Source organism: Pleurodeles waltl, chromosome 12, assembly GCF_031143425.1.
Source record: "Pleurodeles waltl isolate 20211129_DDA chromosome 12, aPleWal1.hap1.20221129, whole genome shotgun sequence".
Classification (NCBI taxonomy): Eukaryota; Metazoa; Chordata; class Amphibia; order Caudata; family Salamandridae; genus Pleurodeles; species Pleurodeles waltl.
This window is the reverse complement of record NC_090451.1, coordinates 99223815-99247056: the sequence shown is the minus strand read 5'-3', so window position 1 is coordinate 99247056 and position 23242 is coordinate 99223815. Positions and strand designations below refer to the sequence as shown.

General features: G+C 46.2%; 1 protein-coding gene across 2 annotated transcripts in view; it reads right to left on the bottom strand.

Moving 5' to 3' along the window:
* The window catches only part of LOC138267458 (transmembrane protein 272-like), a 134798-nt gene that overhangs the window by 68293 nt on the left and 43263 nt on the right, over nucleotides 1-23242 (bottom strand). For both annotated transcript variants that reach the window (XM_069216403.1, XM_069216402.1), the window contains exon 4: nucleotides 10266-10454. In XM_069216403.1, the coding sequence (XP_069072504.1) occupies nucleotides 10266-10454 (189 nt within the window). The remainder of the gene's footprint in view (nucleotides 1-10265; nucleotides 10455-23242) is intronic.

The following is a 23242-nucleotide window of genomic DNA, read 5'->3' as shown; positions in this document are numbered from 1 at the left end:
ATTCGTGAGTTTGCTGGTGATCTCGACTGAGATTGTCGGCTAACTGATTTTGAATGCCTGGTATGTATTGTGCTGTTAGACGAATGTTGTTGTGAATTGCCCAATGCCAAATATTTGTGCTAAGAGACACAGCTGTGACAAGTGTGTCCCCCCCTGTTTGTTTAGATAATACATTGTTGTCATATTGTCTGTTTTGACAAGAATGTGTTTGTGGGCTATCAGTGGTTGAAACGCTTTTAATGCTAGAAATACCTCTAGCAGTTCCAAGTGATTTATGTGAAGTATTCTTTGTTGATTGTCCCATTGACCTTGTATGCTGTGATAGTTGAGGTGTGCTCCCCACCCAACCATGGAAGCATCTGTTGTGATAATGGCGTGAGGCACTGGGTCTTAAAAAGGCCGCCCTTTGTTTAAATTTATAGGGTTCCACCATTGAAGCGAAGAGTGAGTTTGGCGGTCTATCAACACTAGATCTTGTAGTTGACCCTGTGCTTGCGTCCATTGTTTTGCTAGGTACTGTTGTAAGGGCCGCATGTGTAGTCTTGCATTTGGGACAATAGCTATCCATGAGGACATCATGCCTTGTAGTTTCATTACAAACCTCACCGTGTAGTGTTGGTTTGGTTGTATGCCTGTTCTTACATTTTGGAACAATTGAACTCTTTGTGGACTTGGAGTGGCAATTGCTCTTTGTGTGTTGTGTGTTGCTCCCAAGTATTGTTGTAGTTGGGATGGTTGCAGATGTGATTTTTGGTAATTTATAGAAAACCCTAGTTTGTGTAGAGTTTCTATGACGTATTGCGTGTGAATTTGACATTGTTGTTTGCTTTTATTAGCCAATCGTCCAAATGTGCATGTGCGGTCTCCTTATGTGAGCTGCTACTACGGCTAGGCATTTTGTAAATACTCTGGGGGCTGTTATCACGAACGGTAGCACTTTGAATTGATAATGTTTGCCTTAAATTACAAACCTTAGGTATTTCCTGTGAGATGGATGGATGGGTATGTGGAAATACGCATCCTTGAGATCCAGTGTTGTCATGTATTCCCCCTTTTTTAGTAAGGGAACCACGTCCTGAAGTGTTACCATGTGGAAATGATCTGATTTGATGAAGAGATTCAGTGTTCTGAGATCTAAGATCGGCCTTAACGTTTTGTCCTTTTTTGGAATAAGGAAATACAGTGAGTAAACGCCTGTTCCTTTTTGGTGATTGGGTACTAGCTCTATTGCTTGTTTTTGTAGCAGTGCTTGGACCTCTATATGTAATAGGTCTAAGTGTTGTGGAGACAGTCTGTGCGGTTTTGGTGGCACATCTGGAGGGAATGTTGTGAATTCTATGCAATAACCATGTTGGATAATTGATAGGACCCATGTGTCTGTGGTAATATGTGTCCAATTGTGGTAGTATTTGGTTAGCCTCCCCCCACTGGTGACAAGTGTTGGGTTGTTGTGACATTGAATTCACTGCTTGCTAGGGCTTGGTTTGGCGGGCTGGAATTTCCCTCTTCCTCTTGGGAATTGTCCTCTATAGGAACCACAACCCCCCCCCCCCCCCCCCTTTGGTATTGTGACTGATAGGTGGGTTTTGTTTAGGAGGTGGATGGTTCAAATGTTTGTTGCCGAAATCCCCCTCTAAATTGTGGTTTCCTAAAAGTGCCTCTGAATTGTGGGGAGTAGAGCGCACTCATGGCTTTGGCTGTGTCTGTCTTTTTCCATCTTTTCAATCGCAGTATTGACTTCCGGCCCAAACAACTGATGTTGGTTAAACGGCATATTTAGTACCACTTGTTGTATGTCTGGTTTGAATCCAGAACTCCGCAGCCATGCATGCCTTCGAATTGTTACAGCCGTGTTGACAGTCCCTGCTGCTGTATCTGCAGAGTCTAAAGCAGACCTTATCTGATGGTTTGATATGGCCTGTCCCTCTTCAACTATTTGCTGGGCACGTTTTTGGTGTTCCTTGGGCAAGTGCTGGATGATGTCTTGCATCTCATCCCAGTGTGCCCTGTCGTAGCGTGCAAGTAGTGTGAGTTTCCACTTTTTCTTGCAGCCCCTACAACCACTGAGTCCGGTGTGAGGTGTTGCGTTATAAACACTGGGTCTGTCGGGGGTGGTATATATATATATATGTATATATATATATATTTTTTTTTTTTACCCTAGGTGTTATAGCTCTATCCTTTACAGGCTCTTGGAAGACCTGTTGTGCATGCATGAGCATGCCCGGTAGCATTGGCAGGCTTTGATAGGATGTGTGGGTGGATGCCAGAGCGTTGAAAAGGAAGTCATCCTCCACTGGTTCAGAGAGCATTGTTACGTTGTGGAACGTAGCTGCCCTGGCTAGTACTTGCGTATATTGCTGTACTGTCCTCTGGTGGTGACGGCTTGGTTGGAGAACACTCTGGGCTGTTATCCGATATTGGTGGATCATATAAATCCCATGCATCAGCATCCTCTTGGGTCATCCCAGTATGTGTGGGTGACTGCATTAACGGTGTTCCCACTGGTGACAAGTGTGGTGAGTGTAGTGGGGATGGTTGTGGTGAGACCTGTGGTGGTGGTGACTTGTCTCTAACCACTTTGGCCTTTGGTTGCATCTCCGATTCCTGAAAGGCTAGTTTTCTTTTAGATTTGAGTGGAGGAATGGTCTGAAACTTGCCTGTATGCTTTTGGATTTGTAACCTTTGTTGCCTTTGGTCAGGTTCTTCTATATCCAAATCTTGCTCAAATCTATGCCTTTCTTTGAGTTGCGTCGAAAGCCCTTGCTCCTCAGTGTATGATGGCCGTTTCGGCTCAGAGGCTGATTTTTTCGGTACCGAAATTCCTAATGTAATAGTCTTTTTCGGTTCCGAGGAGCTTTTTCGGGGTTTGATTGATTCGACCACTCGAAGTCGAACTTTTTCGGTGCCGGAATCTCGACCGGAGTCGGAAGTCTTCGGCAACTCTTTGGCCTTTTTCGGTGCCGATGTTATCTGATCACCTTCCTTTCTGTGGGTTGAGCCATGGCCTGCTGGCGGTGGCGTCCCCATGGCCTTGAGTTTCTTGGTGTGACCCTGGGTTTGGCACGGGGCAGGTTTACTCACGGTTTGTTGCACCGTCGAGGATCGTTCACCATCGGAGTCAGTTTCTTGGATGGAGAATCTTTCTTCCTCGACGTCGAGATCTTGTTTCGGCTTCGACGCCATTTGTAGTCTTCTTGCTCGTCGATCTCTCAAGGTTTTCTTCGATCGAAATGCTTGGCAAGCTTCCCAAGTATCCTCTCTGTGTTCGGGCGATAAACACAGGTTACAGACCCGGTGCTGGTCTGTATAAGGATACTTTGCGTGACACTCAGGACAGAAACGGAAGGGGGTCCGGTCCATTAGTCTTGGACGACTGGTGTGGTCGGGCCGACCAAGCCTCGAAGAGTGGAAGCCCCGAAGGGCCGCCGAAGCGGTCTTTATGTCGGTGCCAATACACTAACATTAAACCGGTACCGAACGAGAACAATACCGTTGAATTTTCGATACTTAGCTAACTTTCCCAATTCGAAATACGGAGCGAAGAGGAACACGTCCGAACCCGGTGGCGGAAAGAAAACATTCTAAGATGTGGTCGATGCCCATGCACAATGGAGCCGAATGGGAGGAGTCACTCGTCCCGTGACTCGAAAAGACTTCTTCGAAAAAAAACCAACTTGTAACACTCCGAGCCCAACACTAGATTGCAGGAACAGTGCACAGCATGTGTATCTGCAGCTACACATGCCATCGAATATATATGGAAAATGTCACTTACCCAGTGTACATCTGTTTGTGGCATTAGTCGCTGCAGATTCACATGCTGTGCACATCCCGCCATCTGGTGTTGGGCTTGGAGTGTTACAAGTTGTTTTTCTTCGAAGAAGTCTTCTCGAGTCACGAGACCGAGGGACTCCTCCCATTTCGACTCCATTGCGCATGGGCGTCGACTCCATCTTAGATTGTTTTCCCCGCAGAGGGTGAGGTAGGAGTTGTGTATGCTAGTAATAGTGCCCATGCAATGGAGTGAATACGTATGTATATAATGAATTTTAAAGTAATATATTTACAAATGTACAAATGTTCAAGATCTACTTCTAAACGGCTACAGGCTCCCGGGGAGGCGGGTGGGCGTATGTGAATCTGCAGCGACTAATGCCACGAACAGATGTACACTGGGTAAGTGACATTTTCCGTTCGATGGCATGTGTAGCTGCAGATACACATGCTGTGCATAGACTAGTAAGCAGTTATCTCCCCAAAAGCGGTGGTTCAGCCTGTAGGAGTTGAAGTAGTTTGAAATAATGTTCTTAGTACAGCTTGACCTACTGTTGCCTGTTGTGCAGTTAACACATCTACACAGTAGTGCTTGGTAAATGTATGAGGCGTAGACCATGTTGCTGCCTTACATATTTCGTTCATTGGAATATTTCCTAGAAAGGCCATGGTAGCACCTTTCTTTCTGGTTGAGTGTGCCTTTGGTGTAATAGGCAGCTCTCTTTTAGCTTTAAGATAGCAGTTTTGAATGCACTTAACTATCCATCTAGCAATGCCTTGTTTTGAAATTGGATTTCCTGTATGAGGTTTTTGAAAGGCAATAACTAGTTGTTTTGTTTTTCAAATTAGTTTTGTTCTGTCAATGTAGTACATTAGTGCTCTTTTGATGTCTAATGTATGTAGTGCTCTTTCAGCTACAGAATCTGGCTGTGGGAAGAACACTGGTAATTCTACCGTTTGATTCAAGTGGAACGGTGAGATTACTTTTGGTAAAAATTTAGGATTTGTCCGTAGAACTACTTTATTTTTGTGTATTTGAATAAATGGTTCTTGAATGGTAAATGCTTGAATTTCACCTACTCTTCTTAGAGAAGTGATGGCAATTAAAAATGCAACTTTCCACGTTAAGTATTGCATTTCACAAGAGTGCATGGGCTCAAAAGGTGGACCAATGAGTTGTGTTAAGACAATGTTGAGGTTCCATAAAGGAACTGGTGGTGTTCTTGGTGGTATAATTCTCTTTAGGCCTTCCATAAATGCTTTTATGACTGGTATCCTAAAGAATGAAGTTGAGTGCGTAATTTGCAGTTAAGCTGAAATTGCAGTAAGATGTATTTTTATGGAAGAGAAAGCTAGTTTTGACTTTTGCAAATGTAGTAAGTATCCTACTATATCTTTTGCAGATGCGTGTAAGGGTTGAATTTGATTATTATGGCAGTAATAAACAAATCTTTTCCACTTATTTGCATAGCAGTGTCTAGTGGTAGGCTTCCTAGCTTGTCTTATGACCTCCATACATTCTTGTGTGAGGTCGAAGTGTCCGAATTCTAGGATTTCAGGAGCCAAATTGCTAGATTCAGCGATGCTGGATTTGGATGTCTAATTTGTCGTTTGTGTTGTGCTAACAGATCTGGTCTGTTTGGTAGTTTGACATGAGGTACTACTGAAAGGTCTAGTAGTGTTGCGTACCAAGGTTGTCTTGCCCATGTTGGTGCTATTAGTATGAGTTTGTTTTGACTCAACTTGTTTACTAGATATGGAAGGAGTGGGAGAGGGGGAAAAGCGTACGCAAATATCCCTGACCAGTTCATCCATAGCGCATTGCCCTGAGACTGATGTTGTGGGTACCTGGATGCGAAGTTTTGGCATTTTGAGTTTTCCTTTGTCGCAAATAGATCTATTTGTGGTGTTCCCCAAATTAGGAAGTAAGTGTTCAGTATTTGGGGATGAATCTCCCATTCGTGGATCTGTTGGTGATCCCGAGAGAGATTGTCTGCTAACTGATTCTGAATTCCTGGAATAAATTGTGCTATTAGGCGAATGTGGTTGTGAATCGCCCAATGCCATATTTTCTGTGTCAGGAGACACAACTGTGTTGAGTGTGTCCCTCCCTGTTTGTTTAGGTAATACATTGTTGTCATGTTGTCTGTTTTGACAAGAATGTATTTGTGGGTTATTATGGGTTGAAATGCTTTCAGCGCTAGAAATACCGCTAACAGTTCTAAGTGATTTATGTGAAACTGTCTTTGCTGTACGTCCCATTGTCCTTGGATGCTGTGCTGATTGAGGTGTGCTCCCCACCCTGTCATGGATGCATCTGTCGTTATCACGTATAGTGGCACTGGGTCTTGGAAAGGCCACCCTTGGTTTAAATTTATACTGTTCCACCATTGAAGCGAGATGTATGTTTGGCGGTCTATCAACACCAGATCTAGAAGGTGACCCTGTGCTTGTGACCATTGTGATGCTAGGCACTGTTGTAAGGGCCGCATGTGCAACCTTGCATTTGGGACAATGCCTATGCATGAAGACATAATGCCTAGTAGTTTCATTACCATTTTGACTTGTATCCTTTGTTTTGGATACATGGCGTGTATTACATTGTGAAACGTTTGAACTCTTTGTGGACTTGGTGTGGCAATCCCTTTTGCTGTGTTGATTGTTGCCCCTAGGTATTGCTGTGTTTGACACGGCAGAAGGTGTGACTTTGGGTAGTTGATCGAGAAACCTAGTTTGTGTAGGGTTTCTATGACATATTTTGTGTGTTGTGAACACTATTTGCGTGTTTGTTTTGATTAACCAATCGTCTAGGTACGGGAACACATGTATTTGCTGCCTTCTGATATGTGCAGCTACTACTGCCAGGCATTTTGTAAAAACTCTTGGCGCAGTTGTTATTCTGAATGGCAACACTTTGAATTGGTAATGTATACCTTGGAATACAAACCTTAGGTACTTTCTGTGTGAAGGATGTATTGGTATATGGAAATATGCATCCTTTAGATCCAGTGTTGTCATGTAGTCTTGTTGTTTGAGCAGTGGGATTACTTCTTGTAATGTAACCATGTGAAAGTGGTCTGATGTGATGTATGTATTTAATGTTCTGAGATCTAGTATAGGTCTTAGACTCTTGTCTTTTTTGGGTATTAGAAAGTACAGTGAGTAAACTCCTGGGTTTAATTGTTGTTTTGGTACTAATTATATTGCTTCTTTTTGTAGCAATGCTTGAACTTCTAATCCTAGAAGATCTATATGTTGTTTTGACATACTGTGTGTTTTCGGTGGGACTCTTGGAGGGAATTTGAGAAATTCTATGCAATAACCATGCTGGATAATTGCCAGTACCCAAGTATCTGTTATCTCCTCCCAATGTTTGTAAAATTGGCTTAGTCTCCCCCCCACAGGTGTTATGTGATGGGGATGTGTGACTTGTAAGTCACTGCTTATTTTGAGGAGTTTTGGGGCTTTGGAACTTTCCTCTATTTGTTTGGAATTGTCCCCCTCTATATTACCCCCGAAAACCTCCCCGCTGATATTGGCTTTGGTAAGTGGGCCTTGTTTGTGATGTTGTGGTTTCTGTAGGTTGCCCTCGAAACCCTCCCCTAACAGGTGTTTTGCGAAATGTGCCTCTGCTCTGCGGGGAGTAGAGTGCGCCCATGGCTTTTGCTGTATCAGTGTCTTTCTTGAGTTTATCAATAGCAGTGTCGACTTCCGGCCCAAACAACTGCTGTTCATTAAATGGCATATTTAGCACGGCTGGTTGAATTTCCGGCTTGAACCCTGACGTACGCAGCCATGCGTGCCTTCTTATTGTTATTGCAGTATTTACTGTCCTTGCAGCCGTATCTGCTGCATCCATTGAAGACCGTATCTGATTGTTAGAGATACTTTGTCCTTCTTCCACCACTTGTTGTGCTCTTTTCTGGAACTCTTTGGGTAAGTGTTCTATGAAATGTTGCATCTCATCCCAGTGAGCTCTATCGTATCTTGCCAAAAGTGCTTGTAAATTGGCAATGCGCCATTGGTTTGCTGCTTGTGCTGCAACCCTTTTGCCCGCAGCATCAAATTTGCGACTCTCCTTGTCTGGAGTTGGTGCGTCCCCCGAGATATGAGAGTTTGCTCTCTTACGAGCTGCCCCGACAACTACTGAGTCTGGTGTTAACTGCGTTGTAATATAAACTGGATCTGTTGGCGGTGGCTTGTACTTTTTCTCCACCCTTGGAGTTATGGCTCGGCCTTTAACAGGATCCTGAAAGATTTGTTTTGAATGTTTTAGGTAGGCTTTGGTATTGGCTAGGAGTGGAGGATAGCGTGTTAAACAAAAAGTCATCCTCAATTGGTTCGGAATGCAAGGTGACGTTATGGAAAGCAGCTGCCCTTGCGACCACCTGTGTGTAAGATGTATTGTCCTCAGGTGGCGACGGCCTCGCAGGGTACGAGCCTGGGCTGTTGTCTGATACTGGAGCATCGTAAAAGGTCCCATGCATCGGGATCATCTTGACTCATTGTAGTATGAGTCGGGGAGTGCATCAGTGGAGGAGTTGCTACCAGTGATGTGTGCATTGATGGTGGTGGAGACGGTGGTGGAGTTGTTTTCCTTGCTACCTTTGCCTGTGGCTGCTTGTCCTTTTCTTGAAAGGCAAGTCTTCTTTTTATTTTAATTGGGGGAAGAGTGGTTATCTTCCCTGTGTCTTCTTGAATGTGGAGCCTTCTTTGAGTATAGTCTGGCTCTACTGCTTCAAGTTCCTCTCCGAATTTATGCTTTTGCATTTGGGAGGACAATCCTTGTTCCTCTGTATAGGAACCTGTTTTCGGCTCCGAGGCTGGATGTTTCGGAACCAAAACTTTTTCGGACGTCTTTTTAGGCTCCGAAGAAACCTTTTTTATTTTCGGCGTGGTGGTGTCTCGGTGCCGAACTTCTTCGGTGCTGCTGTCCCGGTGCCGAAATTTCTCGGAGCCGATGTCTCAGGTCCGAGATTGCTGTGTGGCAGTATCTCGACCGGAGTCGGATAACTTCGACACAAGCGTGCCCTTTTTCGGTGCCTTGGATCGGTCACCTATTTTTTGGGTTAAGCCATGGCCAGTTGGCGGTGGCGTCCCCTGGGCTTTTGTTGTCTTCTCTTGAGTCTTATGTTTCGACGTCTTACTCACGGTTTTCGGCATTTCTTCGGCCTCGAGCTCTTCCGAGTCCGACTCGTGGATAGAGAAAGCTTCTTCTTCCTCCTCGAAACGCTCTTGTCCTGTCGGCGTTGACGCCATCTGCAGTCTTCTGGCTCTTCGGTCTCTTAATGTCTTCCTCGACCGAAACGCTCGACAGGCTTCACAAGTATCTTCCTTGTGCTCTGGAGACAAGCACAAGTTACAGACCAGATGCTGATCCGTATACGGATACTTGTTATGGCATTTTGGACAGAAGCGGAATGGGGTCCGTTCCATCAGCCTTGAAGTCACACGTGGCCGGGCAGACCAGGCCCCGACGGGGGATCGAAAAAAAAAACCTGAAGGGCCACCGGAGCTCTTCAAAATTCGGTGTCGAACTGTTGTAACTAACCCGATACCGAACGCAAACAATACCGACGTTTTTTCCGAGATTCTAACTAACTTTCCGACTCGAAACACGGAGCGAAAAGGAACACGTCCGATCCCGATGGCGGAAAAAAAACAATCTAAGATGGAGTCGACGCCCATGCGCAATGGAGTCGGAATGGGAGGAGTCCCTCGGTCTTGTGACTTGAAAAGACTTCTTCGAAGAAAAACAACTTGTAACACTCCGAGCCCAACACCAGGTGGCGGGATGTGCACAGCATGTGTATCTGCAGCTACACATGCCATCGAATATATATATAAAAAAAAAAAAATTAAAGTGATGGATCAAATTAAGAAACTCTTAAAATAGCCCTAATTTCAATGCTAATGATCATATAGATTTGAAGTAAATTACATTTGTTTTTTTATAAAAATATAGTGCTATTCCCATAATACTAATCTTACCACTGACCAGTAATGCATATATAATTTAAAAAAAAAAAAAATTACATTAATGTTTATTAAAACAAATACAAGGATTCCTTGCCCTAAATCTACCAATAACTATAATCCAAATCCCACTCTTACCCAAAGCAATGGTAAATATTTTAGAATGCATTTAATATTAAATATATTTAATATAAGATAAATTATTTACAAAGTGCAATGCTCCTACATGAACTACAATGTGAATTTTAAAACGAAGCCCAAGCAATGGTTGCTATGTGATATATACATTTACATGGAATTACATTGAATTAAACTGAAATAAATGTATGGTAAATATGTATTTTTGGATTACAACGTCCAAGCAAATGAGGTGATTGTACTGTAGACGTATTTGTGCTGGTAATGGCCAGTAGAGGTAATGTGGAAGTGTAGGAGATGTAATGATACTCCACAGGCCAAGCTCAATGAAGCTAACGCTTCCCACGCAGTCCCACCCACTGGTTAATGCTGACCTGCAACGAAGAACGCCAGCTGGAAGGCGCCGAAGACCACCTGGAAGGCTGTGATCAGTATGGAGGGCTGTTCTCTGTTTCCGCAGGGCAAGACGCTTGAAATGAGAAGCAGGAGGCTGGTTACGCCTGAAACGATCAGGTAGTAGGGGATGAGGTACTGTGCGCGGCAGTCGTTCAAGTACACCGACCCTGTGGGAGCAAGAAGAGAGCATCATTAGGCGAGTACGAGTGCACCTTCCATTCCACGACTCCTTTGATGCCGGCTTCGGTCTCTGTACTAAAGTGTATTTAAGTGCCCAAGCTGAGTTTCCATTCAGTGTGTGGACTGGTTTTAAAGCTACTGCGTCCAAGCAAATCAGTGTAAAAAGCAAAATGGCCGCAGTGCTTCTCTATATCCGTTCATGTTGTTAAACAGAGGAGTGTTTTGAGGGGATAACCACATTTTGGTAATATGTGTTTGCTCAATTTGTTTCATTTTAAACCCAAGTACTCATCTGCCCCTTTCTTGTTGGTTTTTGGAGACAGAAGTTTAGTTTATCCTTTGTCCTAACACTGTCCTGGGGACCACTTAGAAAGGTGTTTTGGAGATGCTACTTATGCACAGCCAGGACCTGCACCTACTCTGCTGGGAGTCAAGTACTGCACCGTAACAACAAGGGACAAGAGGCAGAGAAGACAGTGCTCTGAAACATTCTTCTACACGATGGGTAGCCATTCATTATGTCTTCAAGACTCATTTTGCACACAAACACCCCCAGGGCACGGTTTTGGTGCAATGTGAGGTGAAGTGCAACCGGCCGTGCGCAGAATGGGTGCTCAACTCCTAGGGGCCAAGAGAGTCGAACAGGAACAAATATTGTTTGCACACATTTTTACTGCTTGTACTCGTGTCTAAATGGCTCAATTTGTCTCGTTTTTTAAAAGAGTTGAACACCCATCTTTTAGGAGGTTTTACCCTAAATCTGCATCGCTTTGTAGTACACAAGTATACGCCGGGGAGGCTCGGGCTGATGGCAACCAATCTGGTAGCAGTTACAGCTCCCCATCGTAGCCTGGGGTAGAGTAATATGGAAGTCACTTGCTGCAGATTACCTACTTTTGTGCCATACAGCACAAAGCATGTCCCATTTGGCCTACTGTAGGCCTTTGCACATACAAGCGTAACACAGGATAAACCTACCAACGGGGTGTAGGAGGCTGGACTGGCTTGTAGTGAGTACCAAGGGGTACTTGCACCTTGCACCAGGCCCAGTTATCCCTTATTAGTGTATAGGGTGTCTAGCAGCTTAGGCTGATAGATAATGGTAGCTTAGCAGAGCAGCTTAGGCTGAACTAGGAGACGTGTGAAGCTACTACAGTACCACTCAGTGTCATATGCACAATATCATAAGAAAACACAATACACAGTTCTACTAAAAATAAAGGTACTTTATTTTTATGACAATATGCCAAAGTATCTTAGAGTGTACCCTCAGTGAGAGGATAGGAAATATACACAAAATATATATACACAATAGCAAAAATATGCAGTATAGTCTTAGAAAACAGTGCAAACAATGTATAGTTACAATAGGATGCAATGGGGAAACATAGGGATAGGGGCAACACAAACCATATACTCCAAAAGTGGAATGCGAACCACGAATGGACCCCAAACCTATGTGACCTTGTAGAGGGTCGCTGAGACTATTAGAAAATAGTGAGAGTTAGAAAAATAACCCTCCCCAAGACCCTGAAAAGTGAGTGCAAAGTGCACTAAAGTTCCCCTAAGGACAAAGAAGTCGTGTTAGAGGAATAATGCAGGAAAGACACAAACCAGCAATGCAACAACTGTGGATTTCCAATCTAGGATACCTGTGGAACAAGGGGACCAAGTCCAAAAGTCACAAGCAAGTCGGAGATGGGCAGATGCCCAGGAAATGCCAGCTGCGGGTGCAAAGAAGCTTCGACTGGACAGAAGAAGCTGAGGTTTCTGCAGGAACGAAAAGGGCTAGAGACTTCCCCTTTGGTGGACGGATCCCTCTCGCCGTGGAGAGTCGTGCAGAAGTGTTTTCCCGCTGAAAGAACGCCAATAAGCCTTGCTAGCTGCAAATAGTGCGTTTGGCGTTTTTGGACGCTGCTGGGGCCCAGGAGGGACCAGGAGGTCGCAAATTGGACCTGAAGAGAGAGGGGACGTCGAGCAAGACAAAGAGCCCTCACTGAAGCAGGTAGCACCCGGAGAAGTGCCAGAAACAGGCACTACGAGGATGCGTGAAACGGTGCTCGCCGAAGTTGCACAAAGGAGTCCCACGTCGCCGGAGACCAACTTAGAAAGTCGTGCAATGCAGGTTAGAGTGCCGTGGACCCAGGCTTGGCTGTGCACAAAGGATTTCCGCCGGAAGTGCACAGGGGCCGGAGTAGCTGCAAAGTCGCGGTTCCCAGCAATGCAGCCCAGCGAGGTGAGGCAAGGACTTACCTCCACCAAACTTGGACTGAAGAGTCACTGGACTGTGGGGGTCACTTGGACAGAGTCGCTGGATTCGAGGGACCTCGCTCGTCGTGCTGAGAGGAGACCCAAGGGACCGGTAATGCAGCTTTTTGGTGCCTGCGGTTGCAGGGGGAAGATTCTGTCGACCCACGGGAGATTTCTTCGGAGCTTCTGGTGCAGAGAGGAGGCAGGCTACCCCCACAGCATGCACAAGCAGGAAAACAGTCGAGAAGGCGGCAGGATCAGCGTTACAGAGTTGCAGTAGTCGTCTTTGCTACTATGTTGCAGGTTTGCAGGCTTCCAGCGCGGTCAGCGGTCGTTTCCTTATCAGAAGGTGAAGAGAGAGATGCAGAGGAACTCGGATGAGCTCTTGCATTCGTTATCTGAAGTTTCCCCAGAGACAGAGACCCTAAATAGCCAGAAAAGAGGGTGTGGCTACCTAGGAGAGAGGATAGGCTACTAACACCTGAAGGAGCCTATCAGCAGGAGTCTCTGACGTCACCTGGTGGCACTGGCCACTCAGAGCAGTCCAGTGTGCCAGCCGCACCTCTGTTTCCAAGATGGCAGAGGTCTGGAGCACACTGGAGGAGCTCTGGACACCTCCCAGGGGAGGTGCAGGTCAGGGGAGTGGTCACTCCCCTTTCCTTTGTCCAGTTTCGCGCCAGAGCAGGGGCTAAGGGGTCCCTGAACCGGTGTAGACTGGCTTATGCAGAATTGGGCACATCTGTGCCCAACAAAGCATTTCCAGAGGCTGGGGGAGGCTACTCCTCCCCTGCCTTCACACCATTTTCCAAAGGGAGAGGGTGTCACACCCTCTCTCAGAGGAAGTTCTTTGTTCTGCCATCCTGGGCCAGGCCTGGCTGGACCCCAGGAGGGCAGCTGCCTGTCTGAGGGCTTGGCAGCAGCAGCAGCTGCAGTGAAACCCCAGGAAGGGCAGTTTGGCAGTACCAGGGTCTGTGCTACAGACCACTGGGATCATGGGATTGTGCCAACTATGCCAGGATGGTTTAGAGGGGGCAATCCCAGGATCATAGACATGTTACATGGCCATATTCGGAGTTACCATGGTGAAGCTACATATAGGTAGTGACCTATATGTAGTGCACGCGTGTAATGGTGTCCCCGCACTCACAAAGTTCAGGGAATTGGCTCTGAACAATGTGGGGGCACCTTGGCTAGTGCCAGGGTGCCCTCACACTAAGTAACTTTGCACCTAACCTTTACCAGGTAAAGGTTAGACATATAGGTGACTTATAAGTTACTTAAGTGCAGTGTAAAATGGCTGTGAAATAACGTGGACGTTATTTCACTCAGGCTGCAGTGGCAGGCCTGTGTAAGAATTGTCAGAGCTCCCTATGGGTGGCAAAAGAAATGCTGCAGCCCATAGGGATCTCCTGGAACCCCAATACCCTGGGTACCTCAGTACCATATACTAGGGAATTATAAGGGTGTTCCAGTAAGCCAATGTAAATTGGTAAAAATGGTCACTAGCCTGTCAGTGACAATTTGGAAAGAAATGAGAGAGCATAACCACTGAGGTTCTGATTAGCAGAGCCTCAGTGAGACAGTTAGTCACTACACAGGTAACACATTCAGGCACACTTATGAGCACTGGGGCCCTGGGTTACCAGTGTCCCAGTGACACATACAACTAAAACAACATATATACAGTGAAAAATGGGGGTAACATGCCAGGCAAGATGGTACTTTCCTACACAACCTCCCCCCCCAAACGAAGGACAATAAGACTAGCCATGACCTGATGAGTCTTCATTGTCTAAGTGGAAATATCTGGAGAGTCCATCTGCATTGGAGTGGCTACTCCCAGGTCTATGTTCCACTGTATAGTCCATTCCCTGTAGGGATATGGACCACCTCAACAATTTAGGATTTTCACCTTTCATTTGTTTTAGCCAAAGTAGAGGTTTGTGGTCTGTCTGAACAATGAAGTGAGTGCCAAACAGGTATGGCCTCAACTTCTTCAGAGCCCAGACCACAGCAAAGGCCTCCCTCTCAATGGCAGACCAACGCTTTTCTCTAGGGGTCAACCTTCTACTAATAAAAGCAACAGGTTGATCCTGGCCCTCAGAATTAAGTTGTGATAGGACTGCCCCTACTCCTAATTCAGATGCATCAGTTTGGACATAGAATTTTTTAGAGTAACAAGGGCTTTTCAGGACAGGTGCAGAGCACATGGCCTGCTTCAGCTCCTCAAAAGCTTTCCGACAGTTTGCTGTCCATAATACCTTTTTAGGCATTTTCTTGGATGCGAGGTCATTAAGAGGGGCTGCAATGGAGCCATAGTTCTTAATGAACCTCCTGTAATACCCAGTGAGGCCTAGGAAGGCTCTCACTTGAGTCTGAGTGGTAGGGGGAACCCAATCAATAATAGTTTGGATTTTCCCCTGAAGTGGTGCAATCTGTTCCCCACCAACAAGGTGTCCCAGATAAACCACCTTACCCTGCCCTATCTGGCACTTTGAAGCCTTGATAGTGAGGCCTGCCTTTTGCAGGGCCTCCAAAACTTTCCATAGGTGGACCAGGTGATCATCCCAGCTGGAGCTAAAGACAGCTATATCGTCCAAATATGCTGCACTGAAAGCTTCCAGCCCTTGCAGGACTGTGTTCACCAACCTTTGAAAAGTGGCAGGTGCATTTTTCAAACCAAAAGGCATTACAGTAAACTGGTAATGTCCTCCAATGGTAGAAAATGCAGTCTTAGATTTAGCATCTTCTGATAATTTGATCTGCCAATACCCTGCAGTCAAATCAAAAGTGCTTAGATACTTGGCAGATGCCAGTGTATCTATAAGCTCATCTGCCCTGGGTATAGGGTGAGCATCAGTTTTGGTTACCAAGTTGAGACCTCTATAGTCTACACAAAACCGCATTTCCTTCTTTCCATCTTTAGAATTGGGTTTTGGTACCAGTACCACAGGGGAAGCCCATGGACTGTCAGAGTGCTCAACCACTCCTAGTTCCAACATTTTCTGAACTTCTTGCTTTATGCAGTCCCTGACATGGTCAGGCTGCCTATAGATCTTACTTTTGAGAGGTAAACTGTCTCCAGTATCTATAGTGTGCTCACACCAAGAAGTGGTGCCTGGCACAGTAGAGAAGAGTTCTGAAAATTGTCCTAGGAGATTTATGCAATTGTCTTTCTGCTCAGCAGTAAGACAATCAGCCAAAACTACACCTTCCACAAGAGCATCTTGATCTGTGGAAGAGAAGAGATCAGGTAGAGGATCAGTGTCTTCTTCCTGTCCCTCATCTGTTGCCATGAGCAGGGTGAGATCAGCCCTGTCATAGTAGGGTTTCAGGCGGTTGACATGGAGCACCCTAAGGGGACTCCTGGCAGTGCCTAAGTCAACCAAGTAGGTGACTTCACCCTTCTTTTCAACAATTGTGTGGGGTCCACTCCATTTATCTTGGAGTGCTCTTGGGGCCACAGGCTCCAAGACCCACACTTTCTGCCCTGGTTGGTACTGAACCAAAACAGCCTTCTGATCATGCCATTGCTTCTGGAGCTCTTGGCTGGCCTGAAGGTTTTTACTGGCCTTTTTCATGTACTCAGCCATCCTTGATCTGAGGCCAAGTACATAATCCACAATATCCTTAGGAGCTTTTAAAGGTTGTTCCCAACCCTCCTTTACAAGTGTGAGTGGACCCCTAACAGGGTGTCCAAAAAGAAGTTCAAAGGGGCTGAAGCCCACTCCTTTCTGGGGTACCTCCCTGTAGGCAAAAAGGAGGCATGGTAGAAGGATATCCCATCTCCTGCGGAGTTTTTCAGGGAGACCCATAATCATGCCTTTTAGAGTTTTATTAAATCTCTCCACCAGTCCATTTGTTTGTGGATGATAGGGTGTTGTGAACTTGTACGTTACACCACACTCCTTCCACATGGCCTTTAAGTATGCAGACATGAAATTGCTTCCTCTGTCTGATACTACTTCCTTTGGGAAGCCCACCCTGGAAAATATTCCCAGGAGGGCCTTTGCCACTGCAGGAGCTGTAGTGGTCCTTAAAGGAATTGCTTCAGGATATCTTGTGGCATGGTCCACTACCACCAAGATAAACCTATTGCCTGAAGCAGTAGGAGGGTCAAGGGGGCCAACTATGTCAACCCCTACCCTTTCAAAGGGAACCCCAACCACAGGCAGTGGAATAAGGGGTGCCTTTGGTGTGCCACCTGTCTTGCCACTGGCTTGACAGGTTTCACAGGACTTACAAAATTCCTTTGTGTCCTCTGACATCCTAGGCCAATGAAACAGGGGAACAAGCCTGTCCCAAGTTTTCATTTGTCCTAGGTGCCCAGCTAAGGGAATGTCATGTGCCAGTGTTAGGAGGAACTTTCTGTACTCCTGAGGAATCACTAATCTCCTGGCAGCTCCAGGTTTAGGATCCCTATGCTCAGTGTACAAGAGGTTGTCCTCCCAGTAAACTCTGTGAGAGTCACTGACATCCCCATTAGCCTGTTTGACAGCTTGCTGTCTGAGACCCTCTAATGTGGGACAGGTTTGCTGTGCCACACTCAGCTCCTCTCTGGCAGGCCCCCCTTCACCCAAAAGCTCAGCAGTGTCTGCTTCCAGCTCCTCTGGTGTAGGTTCTGCACAGGGAGGGAATTCTTCTTCCTCAGAAGTCGAATCCACTGTAGAGGGAGGGATAGTAGGAAGTGGTTTGCTTCTACTAGCCCTAGCTTTAGGGAGCACTTGGTCCATTGTTCCAGGATCCAAGCTTCCCTGTCCTTTTTGCTTTTTGGCCTGAGCCCTTGTCAAAGCAAAAATATGCCCTGGAATGCCCAGCATTGCTGCATGGGCCTCCAACTCCACATCTGACCAAGCTGATGTCTCCAAATCATTCCCTAATAGACAGTCTACAGGTAAATCTGAAGCTACCACAACTTTCTTTGGACCAGTTACCCCCCCCCCCCCCAGTTGAGATTTACAACAGCCATGGGGTGGCTTTGTGTTATGTTGTGAGCATCGGTTACTTGGTACTGGTGTCCAAGTATGTGTTGTTCAGGGTGCACCAGTTTCTCAATCACCATTGTGACACTGGCACCTGTGTCCCTGTAGGCCTGGACCTCAACACCATTTATTAGGGTTAGTTGCTTGTACTTCTCCAAGTTATGGGGGCAAGCAACCAAAGTGGCTAAATCAATAGCCCCTTCAGAGACTAAAGTAGCCTCTGTGGTCTCCCTAATCAGACCAACCCCAACTAAATTACCAAAAGTGAGCCCAGCTACTCCCTTGGATTGGCTATTAGTAGGTTTGCTCCCACCACCACTGCTATTAGTAGGGACACTAGGTGTAGCAGTAGGGGTTGTAGTGGTAGGAGCTGTGGTGCCTTTCTTTGGACAACTGGGATCTGTTGTCCAATGGCCTTTTATTTTACATAAATAGCACCATGGTTTCTTTTCCTTGTTCTGATTAAAGGAGGATTTGGACCCACCACCCCCACCAGAGTGTTTTTGTGGGCCTGATGAAGACTCATTTTTAGATTTGTCCCCACCCTTGTCAGAAGACTTACCATCCTTCTTTTTGTTGCCATCTTTGTCACCCCCTGTATGAACTTTTCTGTTCACTCTTGTTCTGACCCATTTGTCAGCCTTCTTTCCCAATTCTTGGGGAGAGGTCAGATCAGAGTCCACCAAGTACTGGTGCAACAAATCAGACACACAATTATTAAGAATATGCTCTCTCAGGATCAAGTTATACAGGCTGTCATAATCAGTAACTTTACTGCCATGTAACCACCCCTCCAAGGCCTTCACTGCTTGGTCAATGAAATCAACCCAGTCTCGTGAAGACTCCTTTTTGGTCTCTCTGAACTTTATCCTGTACTGTTCAGTGGTTAAGCCATAACCATCCAGGAGTGCATTCTTAAGAACTTGGAAATTATTAGCATCATTTTCTTTCACAGTAAGGAGCCTATCCCTACCTTTTCCACTAAATGATAGCCATAGGATAGCAGCCCACTGCCTTTGAGGGACATCCTGTACAACACAGGCCCTCTCAAGTGCAGCAAACCACTTGTTAATGTCATCCCCCTCCTTATAAGGGGGAACTATCTTGTGCAGATTCCTGGAATCATGCTCTTTTGCAGGATGACTATGGGGAATACTGCTGCTGCCACCATGGGTTTCTAAACCCAACTTCTGTCTTTCCTTCTCTAATTCAAAAGACTGTCTATCCAAATCCAGCTGTTGCTTTTTAAGCTTCAGTCTGGTTTGTTCCACCCTCAACTTATTGAGTTCCCTCTCTAACATTCTGTCATCAGGGTTGGTGGGAGGGACATTTCTAGAAACAGAGCTATGATGGGAATGAACAGAAGGAGACCTGTCCCTTACAGAAGGCACCCTAACAGCTTGGTTTACAGAAACATTACTACCAGTATGGTGAGAATAAATGCTTTTGCTATGATGTGAGACAACACTATTTATTTGGTGTGGCTCATCATCATTACCATCTATGCTAGATTGTCTAGTAATGGGCAGGCTAGGAAGTTTCTTTCCTGAATCTTTTCCTGGGGGAGTCCCTGAATCAGATTGGGAACTATTAGGTACTTTTTCAACAGATGGGGCACCTATGGCCTTATCCTGTTCTCTAAGCATGTTAAGTAACAGTTCCAAGGAAGGATTCTTCCTACACTCAAACCTCTCTCTATACAGAGACTCCTTGCTCTTTTCCAGCTAAGGTTGTTGTAAAGAAATGGCTCCCTGTTGCAGTTACCCCCCACTTTTTGCCTGATACTGATGCTGACTTGACTGAGAAGTGTGCTGGGACCCTGCTAACCAGGCCCCAGCACCAGTGTTCCTTCACCTAAAATGTACCATTGTATCCACAATTGGCACACCCTGGCATTCAGATAAGTCCCTTGTAACTGGTACTTCTAGTACCAAGGGCCCTGATGCCAAGGAAGGTCTCTAAGGGCTGCAGCATGTCTTATGCCACCCTAGAGACCCCTCACTCAGCACAGACACACTGCTTACAAGCCTGTGTGTGCTAGTGAGAACAAAATGAGTAAGTCGACATGGCACTCCCCTCAGGGTGCCATGCCAGCCTCTCACTGCCTATGCAGTATAGGTAAGACAACCCTCTAGCAGGCCTTACAGCCCTAAGGCAGGGTGCACTATACCATAGGTGAGGGTACCAGTGCATGAGCACTGTGCCCCTACAGTGTCTAAACAAAACCTTAGACATTGTAAGTGCAGGGTAGCCATAAGAGTATATGGTCTGGGAGTCTGTTTTACACGAACTCCACAGCACCATAATGGCTACACTGAAAACTGGGAAGTTTGGTATCAAACTTCTCAGCACAATAAATGCACACTGATGCCAGTGTACATTTTAGTGTAAAATACACCACAGAGGGCACCTTAGAGGTGCCCCCTGAAACTTAACCAACTAGCTGTGTAGGCTGACTGGTTCCAGCAGCCTGCCACACTAGAGACATGTTGCTGGCCCCATGGGGAGAGTGCCTTTGTCACTCTGAGGCCAGTAACAAAGCCTGCACTGGGTGGAGATGCTAACACCTCCCCCAGGCAGGAGCTGTGACACCTGGCGGTGAGCCTCAAAGGCTCACCCCTTTGTCACAGCCCAGCAGGGCACTCCAGCTTAGTGGAGTTGCCCGCCCCCTCCGGCCACGGCCCCCACTTTTGGCGGCAAGGCTGGAGGGAACAAAGAAAGCAACAAGGAGGAGTCACTGGCCAGTCAGGACAGCCCCTAAGGTGTCCTGAGCTGAAGTGACTCTAACTTTTAGAAATCCTCCATCTTGCAGATGGAGGATTCCCCCAATAGGGTTAGGATTGTGACCCCCTCCCCTTGGGAGGAGGCACAAAGAGGGTGTACCCACCCTCAGGGCTAGTAGCCATTGGCTACTAACCCCCCAGACCTAAACACGCCCTTAAATTTAGTATTTAAGGGCTACCCTGAACCCTAGAAAATTAGATTCCTGCAACTACAAGAAGAAGGACTGCCTAGCTGAAAACCCCTGCAGAGGAAGACCAGAAGACGACAACTGCCTTGGCTCCAGAAACTCACCGGCCTGTCTCCTGCCTTCCAAAGATCCTGCTCCAGCGACGCCTTCCAAAGGGACCAGCGACCTCGACATCCTCTGAGGACTGCCCCTGCTTCGAAAAGACAAGAAACTCCCGAGGACAGCGGACCTGCTCCAAGAAAAGCGGCAACTTTGTTTCCAGCAGCTTTAAAGAACCCTGCAAGCTCCCCGCAAGAAGCGTGAGACTTGCAACACTGCACCCGGCGACCCCGACTCGGCTGGTGGAGATCCGACACCTCAGGAGGGACCCCAGGACTACTCTGATACTGTGAGTACCAAAACCTGTCCCCCCTGAGCCCCCACAGCGCCGCCTGCAGAGGGAATCCCGAGGCTTCCCCTGACCGCGACTCTTTGAACCTAAAGTCCCGACGCCTGGGAGAGACCCTGCACCCGCAGCCCCCAGGACCTGAAGGACCGGACTTTCACTGGAGAAGTGACCCCCAGGAGTCCCTCTCCCTAGCCCAAGTGGAGGTTTCCCCGAGGAATCCCCCCCTTGCCTGCCTGCAGCGCTGAAGAGATCCCGAGATCTCTCATAGACTAACATTGCGAACCCGACGCCTGTTCCTACACTGCACCCGGCCGCCCCCGCGCTGCTGAGGGTGAAATTTCTGTGTGGACTTGTGTCCCCCCCGGTGCCCTACAAAACCCCCCTGGTCTGCCCTCCGAAGACGCGGGTACTTACCTGCAAGCAGACCGGAACCGGGGCACCCCCTTCTCTCCATTCTAGCCTATGCGTTTTGGGCACCACTTTGAACTCTGCACCTGACCGGCCCTGAGCTGCTGGTGTGGTGACTTTGGGGTTGCTCTGAACCCCCAACGGTGGGCTACCTTGGACCAAGAACTAAGCCCTGTAAGTGTCTTACTTACCTGGTTAACCTAACAAATACTTACCTCCCCTAGGAACTGTGAAAATTGCACTAAGTGTCCACTTTTAAAACAGCTATTTGTCAATAACTTGAAAAGTATACATGCAATTTTTATGATTTGAAGTTCCTAAAGTACTTACCTGCAATACCTTTCGAATGAGATATTACATGTAGAATTTGAACCTGTGGTTCTTAAAATAAACTAAGAAAAGATATTTTTCTATATAAAAACCTATTGGCTGGATTTGTCTCTGAGTGTGTGTACCTCATTTATTGTCTATATGTATGTACAACAAATGCTTAACACTACTCCTTGGATAAGCCTACTGCTCGACCACACTACCACAAAATAGAGCATTAGTATTATCTATTTTTACCACTATTTTACCTCTAAGGGGAACCCTTGGACTCTGTGCATGCTATTCCTTACTTTGAAATAGCACATACAGAGGCAACTTCCTACAGTTGTCATATGCAAGTTTGGACAGATCAACACTTTGGCCTGTGCCAGACATTTTTTAGAGAGAGTTAAAGTGATAGAAAAAGAGAAAAAAGTTTTCAGAACTTTTTTGGAAAGACAGAAAAAACTTTTTAAACTTTTAAGAACTTTTTGAAAGTTTAGAAGTACTTTTCAGCACTTAGAAAAGAGTGAAAAGAGGAAATGCAAAACTTTTTGGGTATGTGTATATACACGGACCTTGTTTTGTATATTTTTCTCTTATGAAAAGTACAATGACAAGAGTGGTAAGTAGTCTCAAGCACTTATCCCACCACTGCACAACCAATGTAGGAGGCTGGACTGGCTTGTAGTGAGTACCAAGGGGTACTTGCACCTTGCACCAGGCCCAGTTATCCCTTATTAGTGTATAGGGTGTCTAGCAGCTTAGGCTGATAGATAATGGTAGCTTAGCAGAGCAGCTTAGGCTGAACTAGGAGACGTGTGAAGCTACTACAGTACCACTCAGTGTCATATGCACAATATCATAAGAAAACACAATACACAGTTATACTAAAAATAAAGGTACTTTATTTTTATGACAATATGCCAAAGTATCTTAGAGTGTACCCTCAGTGAGAGGATAGGAAATATACACAAGATATATATATATACACAATAGCAAAAATATGCAGTATAGTCTTAGAAAACAGTGCAAACAATGTATAGTTACAATAGGATGCAATGGGGAAACATAGGGATAGGGGCAACACAAACCATATACTCCAAAAGTGGAATGCGAACCACGAATGGACCCCAAACCTATGTGACCTTGTAGAGGGTCGCTGGGACTATTAGAAAATAGTGAGAGTTAGAAAAATAACCCTCCCCAAGACCCTGAAAAGTGAGTGCAAAGTGCACTAAAGTTCCCCTAAGGACAAAGAAGTCGTGTTAGAGGAATAATGCAGGAAAGACACAAACCAGCAATGCAACAACTGTGGATTTCCAATCTAGGATACCTGTGGAACAAGGGGACCAAGTCCAAAAGTCACAAGCAAGTCGGAGATGGGCAGATGCCCAGGAAATGCCAGCTGCGGGTGCAAAGAAGCTTCGACTGGACAGAAGAAGCTGAGGTTTCTGCAGGAACGAA